Raw genomic sequence first — 10,384 nt, forward strand, 5'->3', positions numbered from 1 at the left:
CTTTAAAAAAACTATAGCCTGCCTTTAGTATATATTTGAGTAATCTCGGCAGTGGCACCCAGAACCAAATCAGCTACTGGATTTGGGAAACAGTGGAGCGGTGCATGTTTCACTTGCTGTGGGAAACTTACTTACAAATGTAGGCTAAGTTCATTTATAAAACTCTTAGAACTCTTAATAAATAAAACACATATGTAACGAAGTGAATACATTGGCGAAGAATAATACATTTCTTCCTAAATGTTATAGGTTGACTTGACTGAGAAGGGCATGTACGATAGGGATAACTGGTTCATCGCTTCATGTTGGGCCTTTTGAAATAGGCCCACCTCGTTTAACACCAAGCCTGGAACTATCGCGATTTTATTATTTTAAGATGAGATTTTGATGACAACAAAAATGTTTTAACGTGTTTTTAAAAATCATTCTCTTACGGCGAGCTGTAGACTATTATTTCTGATTGAATTCGGGAGGTTGAAATACAATTAATGTTGCCGGCGTGCAAGATAAGAAATGTTACCTTTACACAATTTTTTTAGCATGTAAACCAAATAAGATAATTTCCATAACACTAGACTAAAACGATGTGGTCATATATTTCTACAATTTATTTTGCATAGGCCTAACACAATTATGCCACCTAGTGTTATTTAAATCTTCTTTTACATTTGGAAAACAAGTGGCATTTTTACCGAAGTTAGCCTTGGTTGGAGATAGGCTACATTTAGTGGCATTTGAAATAGGCCTCAATCGAATTGAAGTCGTTTGAAAGTTCTATTACCCCACTAACGTGTTTCATTGGCAACGGGCGCCATCTTGTGTCCATCAGCCCTCTGCAGACTTCAGTAGCCTATTTAGTTGCATTTAAAATGAACGAGTTCCAAGTTTATTTGAAAATGTATTGACATATTCCGCATAATCTAATTTAGATTACAGATGAATCATTATGTCACTTTAGAATCAGGTTAAAAATAACATGTTATGGGATCTAATGTTTTATTTGAATGCATATTTACAAACAAGTAACAGCCTTACATAGCGTACTAATTTAAATATATAGATATTCTTCAATGCATACTTTGCCTTCTAGAGCATAGTGTCCCTGTTTAAAATAATCCAAATATCACAGTATACAATAACATACAACAGTCTTCTGAACATCAACCTCTCATATTTACAGGTATACAACCTTTCCTAATCACTGCTTTTATCCAGTCATTTAACTGTGATAATGTGTCTTACTGTTTTCCTTATAGAAATACATACTGTACTTGTTGTCTTCAGACAATGAAAGGTGCCATGGTCAAGAACAGTTCCTTCATTCCAGGCAGCTTATCAAGACTTATTTACGCTGATGTCCGTGCTCCAGCATTACGCTAAAGTGAGTCATACAGTGAGGAACCCAATAGCACAGGAACCCAATAGGCTACATTTCAGTTTACCACCTACATGTGATCAAACCAACTGACAATGAGACAGTTTGTATCATGCAATTGAACATCATTTTAGTAGTCCGTTCAAAGTGAGTTATGGCTACCATACCATTATCCATATAGATTCCTTATTCTTTATACATTTGTATATATAACCTTTATTTAACCAGGAAGTCCCATTATGGACAGGAGACCTCTTTCTCAAGGGGGACCTGGCTAAGAAGTGCAGCTCAATGAAAAGAGCTCACAAAACAACATTCAACAGAACAGTAAATACGCTGCAAAACATCAATCTGAATATGAGTTAGTGGGTGACCTGTGCGTTGACCAGGGCATAGTAAGCCCCCCCTTTAGCCATGAGGTCAGTATGTGTACCCTGCTCTGTCACCTGACCATACTGAATTACCGCTATCTGGTCTGCATTCTGGATGGTAGACAGGCGGTGGGCGATCACGATGCAGGTGCGGCCCTGCCGGGCGGCGTCTAAAGCCTGTTGGACAATCTGGGGGAGGGAGGGATAGGGAGGAAACAGAGAGACAGGTTATTTGGGAAGGAGGGAGAGGACATACTGTGTGAAGATAAGCTTTTGTGTGTGACCAGGCCATTAATGAATTAATAGGTAGAAAATGAGATGGCCGACACTCAATGTCCATGTGACTTACCTTCTCACTCTCTGTGTCCAGGGCGGAAGTGGCTTCATCCAGCAGCAGTACTTTAGGCTGTCTGACCAGAGCTCTGGCAATGGCTATCCTCTGTTTCTGACCTCCAGACATCTGGGTCCCCTTGTCCCCAACCCTGGTATTGTATTTCTGACAAAACAACAACACAATTTATAGTGTTTGTCTATATTGAACACTTTTAAAATATAAATTAAAATATAAAGTCATAACAGCCTGTTCTGGGCTAGTCAATAGCTATTCTATATGAATATCTGTAGAGAGACAGTAGTTTACGTTCTACTGTGACCTCACCAGTGACATTTTTTGGATCGCCTTTGAGAAAACTTCAAATATCATCCTACAGCTACAGCCTATCATGTCTCCTCCCATCTCCCTCACTATACTGTTACTATACCTCTGGCAGGCCCATGATGAAGTCATGGATGTTGGCGTTCTTGGCTGCCTCCTCTATCTCATCCTGGGAGACGTCTCTGCTGTTGTCCCCGTACTGGATGTTCTCTGAGATGCTGCAGTCGAAAAGGATGGGCTCCTGGGACACCAGGCCCAGCTGAGACCTCAGCCACGACAGGTTCAGGGTCTTAGTATCCAACCCATCCACTAACTGAGACACCACAATAATACCACAGAGTTAGGTCAACCCCTTCGTTAACTGAGACACCACAATAATACCACAGAGTTAGGTCAACCCCTTCACTAACTGAGAAACCACAATAATACCACAGAGTTAGGTCAACCCCTTCGTTAACTGAGACACCACAATAATACCACAGAGTTAGGTCAACCCCTTCGTTAACTGAGACACCACAATAATACCACAGAGTTAGGTCAACCCCTTCGTTAACTGAGACACCACAATAATACCACAGAGTTAGGTCAACCCCTTCGTTAACTGAGACACCACAATAATACCACAGAGTTAGGTCAACCCCTTCGTTAACTGAGACACCACAATAATACCACAGAGTTAGGTCAACAACTTCGTTAACTGAGACACCACAATAATACCACAGAGTTAGGTCAACCCCTTCGTTAACTGAGACACCACAATAATACCACAGAGTTAGGTCAACCCCTTCGTTAACTGAGACACCACAATAATACCACAGAGTTAGGCAAACCCCTTCATTACCTGAGACACCACAATAATACCACAGAGTTAGGTCAACCCCTTCGTTAACTGAGACACCACAATAATACCACAGAGTTAGGTCAACCCCTTCGTTAACTGAGACACCACAATAATACCACAGAGTTAGGTCAACCCCTTCGTTAACTGATACACCACAATAATACCACAGAGTTAGGTCAACCCCTTCGTTAACTGAGACACCACAATAATACCACAGAGTTAGGTCAACCCCTTCGTTAACTGAGACACCACAATAATACCACAGAGTTAGGTCAACCCCTTCGTTAACTGAGACACCACAATAATACCACAGAGTTAGGTCAACCCCTTCGTTAACTGAGACACCACAATAATACCACAGAGTTAGGTCAACCCCTTCGTTAACTGAGACACCACAATAATACCAAAGAGTTAGGTCAACCCCTTCACTAACTGAGACACCACAATAATACCACAGATTTAGGCCAACACCTTCACTAACTGAGACACCACAATAATACCACAGAGTTAGGTCAACCCCTTCGTTAACTGAGACACCACAATAATACCATAGAGTTAGGCCAACCCCTTCATTACCTGAGACACCACAATAATACCACAGATTTAGGTCAACCCCTTCGTTAACTGAGACACCACAATAATACCACAGAGTTAGGTCAACCCCTTCGTTAACTGAGACACCACAATAATACCACAGAGTTAGGCCAACCCCATCATTACCTGAGACACCACAATAATACTACAGATTTAGGTCAACCCCTTCGTTAACTGAGACACCACAATAATACCACAGAGTTAGGTCAACCCCTTCATTACCTGAGACACCACAATAATACCACAGATTTAGGCCAACCCCTTCACTAACTGAGACACCACAATAATACCACAGAGTTAGGCCAACCCCTTCACTAACTGAGACACCACAATAATACCACAGAGTTAGGCCAACCCCTTCACTAACTGAGACACCACAATAATACCACAGAGTTAGGTCAACCCCTTCGTTAACTGAGACACCACAATAATACCACAGAGTTAGGTCAACCCCTTCGTTAACTGAGACACCACAATAATACCACAGAGTAGAGTCAACCCCTTCATTAACTGAGACACCACAATAATACCATAGAGTTAGGCCAACCCCTTCATTACCTGAGACACCACAATAATACCACAGATTTAGGTCAACCCCTTCGTTAACTGAGACACCACAATAATACCACAGAGTTAGGTCAACCCCTTCACTAACCGAGACACCACAATAATACCACAGATTTAGGCCAACACCTTCACTAACTGAGACACCACAATAATACCACAGAGTTAGGTCAACCCCTTCGTTAACTGAGACACCACAATAATACCACAGAGTTAGGCCAACCCCTTCATTACCTGAGACACCACAATAATACCACAGATTTAGGTCAACCCCTTCGTTAACTGAGACACCACAATAATACCACAGAGTTAGGCCAACCCCTTCATTACCTGAGACACCACAATAATACCACAGAGTTAGGTCAACCCCTTCATTACCTGAGACACCACAATAATACCACAGAGTTAGGTCAACCCCTTCACTAACTGAGACACCACAATAATACCACAGAGTTAGGCCAACCCCTTCACTAACTGAGACACCACAATAATACCATAGCGTTAGGTCAACCCCTTCACTAATTGAGACACCACAATAATACCACAGAGTTAGGCCAACCCCTTCATTACCTGAGACACCACAATAATACCACAGATTTAGGTCAACCCCTTCATTAACTGAGACACCACAATAATACCACAGAGTTAGGTCAACCCCTTCATTACCTGAGACACCACAATAATACCACAGATTTAGGCCAACACCTTCACTAACTGAGACACCACAATAATACCACATAGTTAGGTCAACCCCTTCGTTAACTGAGACACCACAATAATACCACAGAGTTAGGCCAACCCCTTCATTACCTGAGACACCACAATAATACCACAGATTTAGGTCAACCCCTTCGTTAACTGAGACACCACAATAATACCACAGAGTTAGGTCAACCCCTTCGTTAACTGAGACACCACAATAATACCACATAGTTAGGTCAACCCCTTCGTTAACTGGGACACCACAATAATACCACAGAGTTAGGTCAACCCCTTCGTTAACTGAGACACCACAATAATACTACAGATTTAGGTCAACCCCTTCGTTAACTGAGACACCACAATAATACCACAGAGTTAGGTCAACCCCTTCATTACCTGAGACACCACAATAATACCACAGATTTAGGCCAACCCCTTCACTAACTGAGACACCACAATAATACCACAGAATTAGGCCAACCCCTTCACTAACTGAGACACCACAATAATACCACAGAGTTAGGCCAACCCCTTCACTAACTGAGACACCACAATAATACCACAGAGTTAGGTCAACCCCTTCGTTAACTGAGACACCACAATAATACCACAGAGTTAGGTCAACCCCTTCGTTAACTGAGACACCACAATAATACCACAGAGTAGAGTCAACCCCTTCATTAACTGAGACACCACAATAATACCATAGAGTTAGGCCAACCCCTTCATTACCTGAGACACCACAATAATACCACAGATTTAGGTCAACCCCTTCGTTAACTGAGACACCACAATAATACCACAGAGTTAGGTCAACCCCTTCACTAACCGAGACACCACAATAATACCACAGATTTAGGCCAACACCTTCACTAACTGAGACACCACAATAATACCACAGAGTTAGGTCAACCCCTTCGTTAACTGAGACACCACAATAATACCACAGAGTTAGGCCAACCCCTTCATTACCTGAGACACCACAATAATACCACAGATTTAGGTCAACCCCTTCGTTAACTGAGACACCACAATAATACCACAGAGTTAGGCCAACCCCTTCATTACCTGAGACACCACAATAATACCACAGAGTTAGGTCAACCCCTTCATTACCTGAGACACCACAATAATACCACAGAGTTAGGTCAACCCCTTCACTAACTGAGACACCACAATAATACCACAGAGTTAGGCCAACCCCTTCACTAACTGAGACACCACAATAATACCATAGCGTTAGGTCAACCCCTTCACTAATTGAGACACCACAATAATACCACAGAGTTAGGCCAACCCCTTCATTACCTGAGACACCACAATAATACCACAGATTTAGGTCAACCCCTTCATTAACTGAGACACCACAATAATACCACAGAGTTAGGTCAACCCCTTCATTACCTGAGACACCACAATAATACCACAGATTTAGGCCAACACCTTCACTAACTGAGACACCACAATAATACCACATAGTTAGGTCAACCCCTTCGTTAACTGAGACACCACAATAATACCACAGAGTTAGGCCAACCCCTTCATTACCTGAGACACCACAATAATACCACAGATTTAGGTCAACCCCTTCGTTAACTGAGACACCACAATAATACCACAGAGTTAGGTCAACCCCTTCGTTAACTGAGACACCACAATAATACCACATAGTTAGGTCAACCCCTTCGTTAACTGGGACACCACAATAATACCACAGAGTTAGGTCAACCCCTTCGTTAACTGAGACACCACAATAATACCACAGAGTTAGGTCAACCCCTTCGTTAACTGAGACACCACAATAATACCACAGAGTTAGGTCAACCTCTTCGTTAACTGAGACACCACAATAATACCACAGAGTTAGGTCAACCCCTTCGTTAACTGAGACACCACAATAATACCACAGAGTTAGGTCAACCCCTTCGTTAACTGAGACACCACAATAATACCACAGAGTTAGGTCAACCCCTTCGTTAACTGAGACACCACAATAATACCACAGATTTAGGCCAACAACCTTCGTTAACTGAGACACCACAATAATACCACAGAGTTAGGTCAACCCCTTCGTTAACTGAGACACCACAATAATACCACAGAGTTAGGTCAACCCCTTCGTTAACTGAGACACCACAATAATACCACAGAGTTAGGTCAACCCCTTCGTTAACTGAGACACCACAATAATACCACAGATTTAGGCCAACACCTTCACTAACTGAGACACCACAATGATACCACAGATTTAGGTTTAGAATGTTTAAAATGTTCAGATTAAAAATAAGTAACATCTTGGAATACCAAAGGAATTAATAATCCACCAATGTTACAAATATTACATATTAAAATGCTGAAAAGTGGCCTAACAGTTTTACTATATTTGTTGCATTCCAGTTCCCAGTATACTGGTTTAGCACTTTGAAACAGTTTTGAAAAGCGTGCTTTATATGACATGTATTATGAGATTATTTTGGGTCTCACCACTTTTCCTTCAGCAGGGCTATAGAAGCGCTCCAGTAGTTGTATGGAGGTGCTTTTCCCACAGCCACTCTCCCCGACCAGGGCCAGGGTCTGACCAGGCCCCACTGACACGCTCAACCCCTGGAGAACCCTCACGTTTTGACGGGTCGGGTACGCAAAGTGTATCCCTCGGAACTCAATGTCCCCGACAAAGTCCGTCTAGAAAAGACAACATTTTTGTTCCAGATCATTGTCCCAGAAAAAACACAATGTGATATCATTGTTTTTTTTTGTTTATATTGGAGTAAGACACATTATAGCTCACTCACTGGCTTCTCTCCCTCCTCACTGTAAATGTCAATCTCTGGTTTCTTCTCCAACAAGCCAAGAATTCTCCCAGCAGCTGCTTTCGCTTTTGCAAAGTCAGGAGCAAAAGATGCTGATTCTCCTATGTTCATGGCAGCAAATATGATCACAGAAAACACACTGTGAAAGAAAAGGACAGTGTTGTACTATCACTGCCACTATATTGGCAGACCCTGGTCATGACTCAACGGGGGTGTCACAGGGAGATTTGAGATTCCACATGATCCAACTCAACGGTATAAGCACCCTGTCACGCCCTGGCCTTAGTTATCTTTGTTTTCTGTATTATTTTGGTTAGGTCAGGGTGTGACAGGGGGGATGTTTGTGTGTATTTGTCTCGTCTTGGGTGGTTGTAGTGTCTAGGGGGTTTTGGTAGAGTGTATGGGGTTGTGTTGAGTGTAGGTGTCTAGGTATGTCTATGGTTGCCTGAATGGTTCTTAATCAGAGACAGCTGTCATTCATTGTCTCTGATTGGGAGCCATATTTAAGGCAGCCATAGGCATTAGGCTGTTGTGGGTAATTGTCTATGTCTATGTTGCATGTTAGCACTTAGTCTGTATAGCTTCACTTTTGTTTGTTTGTATAAGTATTTGTTTTGTATTCATTTTATTAAAGATGTATCATTATCACGCTGCACCTTGTTCCACTCTTCCTCATCAAGACGATCGTGACACACCCACCAAATTAATGTTATAATTATTTTTATATTACCGTGTAGTGACAATCTGGCAGCCAAGGGTTCTAGTCAGGGTTGGGGTACATTCCATTTCAATTGCAGTCAATTCAAAACTCAATTCCAATTCCACAGTTTCCTCATTGAAAAACATTAAAGAGAACTGGAATTGGAATTTCAGTGTACTTCCTGAATTGACAGGAATTGAAATGGAATTGACCCCAACCCTGGTATGAATGTATTCATTTTAGATGAGGATATAACAGTACCTGTATGTATACTCACAGGAAAACATTTTCATATTCTGTGTGACAGTGAGCAATAAGCCAGGACCCAAAGCGGAAGATTGCAGCATTGACCATGTAAGGGATTGCTTGGGCAACGGCAAATGTTAGTCCGTAGATGGGAGCCTTCACCAAACCGTTCCTGATGTATTCAATTGAAATGTAATCAGTACTTGATTGTAGGTTATAAGGTCAAACAATCCAAAAGCTGAGTCTATAACAAAGTGAATGACTGTACTCTTACTGGTATGGTCTTTCTAGACTGTCCATGAACTTGTGAAAGAAGACGTCCTCCCGTGTCAATCCAACAACTGTCTTGAAGTTTTCAACGGTCTCAGTAGATATCTACAAAAGATTAATAAAGATATATTAACGTTTCATTTGAACACATGGTATCACACACACTGATATAGCCCACTGTCCCAAAGTGCATTGCAATTAGGGTTGCATACTAGCAGTAACCTTCCTGAAATTCCCTGGTTATCCAGATATCCTGTTTTAAGGTTTCCCTGATTTTCCTGATTCCGTAAAACCTATTACTGGGATTACTGGCAAATCTGGGGAATTTGGGGAATATTACCGGAATTTTGCAAACCCAATTGCAATAGAAAGTTGATGTTTACCTTCCCAGACTGCTCCAGGGCACCCTGGTCTTTGGAGGCGTGGCCTGCCATGGCCCTCATCTGAATGATGTTGGCTCCAATGAGGAAGGGCACACAGGCGAGGATGAGGAGGGTGAGCTGCCAGCTGTGGATGAAGGCCACCACAATGGCGATGGTGAGAGCACAGACTGTGTTGGTGGCCAGACCCAACCTAGACCCAGTCGCCTGGTGGTGAGGAGAGAGGAAACAAGTAGATTCCATCCATTATCAGACATTGCAACTCTAAAGAATGCAACTGTAAATACATAGAAGCATATGTACAGGTAGACATTTTTAAAGATTTGTACAGTAGAATGATTCTGAATTGACATTGATTTGCTAGATTTTGATCGCTTTCTCAATGTGTAAATCAGAGCATTGTGCTTACCCCTTTAACCAGAGATGCATCTGTGGCCAATCTGGTGGTTAGAACTCCCACTGCATTGTTGTTGTCATCAAACCATCCAATCTCCTGTAAGGAATGCTTTTTAGCAAGGTTCTGACGCAGAACACTGCAAAGTGGCAGTTCAGAATCGTAATTTTAGCAAGGTTCTGAGGCAGAACACTGCAAAGTGGCAGTTCAGAATCGTAATTTTAGCAAGGTTCTGAGGCAAAACACCACAAAGTGGCAGTTCAGAATCGTAATTTTAGCAAGGTTCTGACGCAGAACACAACAAAGTGGCAGTTCAGAATTGTAATTTTAGCAAGGTTCTGAGGCAGAACACTGCAAAGTGGCAGTTCAGAATCGTAATTTTAGCAAGGTTCTGAGGCAGAACACTGCAAAGTGGCAGTTCAGAATTGTAATTTTAGCAAGGTTCTGAGGCAGAACACTGCAAAGTGGCAGTTCAGAATCGT

The 10,384-nt window shown here is 42.1% G+C and overlaps 1 protein-coding gene across 1 annotated transcript; it reads right to left on the reverse strand.

Annotated features, from left to right (window-relative positions):
• Positions 1-966: 966 nt before the first annotated feature.
• Positions 967-10,028, reverse strand: LOC129850984 (ATP-dependent translocase ABCB1-like; the record flags this gene model as incomplete). The annotated part of the gene is made up of 9 exons (XM_055917123.1): positions 967-1,935; positions 2,096-2,242; positions 2,508-2,714; positions 7,587-7,784; positions 7,895-8,051; positions 8,890-9,030; positions 9,133-9,233; positions 9,512-9,715; positions 9,918-10,028. Coding segments are annotated over 9 exons (1,464 nt in total), but the record flags the coding sequence as incomplete, so codon positions are not given.
• Positions 10,029-10,384: the final 356 nt, after the last annotated feature.

Source organism: Salvelinus fontinalis, unplaced genomic scaffold (assembly GCF_029448725.1).
Source record: "Salvelinus fontinalis isolate EN_2023a unplaced genomic scaffold, ASM2944872v1 scaffold_2598, whole genome shotgun sequence".
Taxonomy (NCBI): Eukaryota; Metazoa; Chordata; class Actinopteri; order Salmoniformes; family Salmonidae; genus Salvelinus; species Salvelinus fontinalis.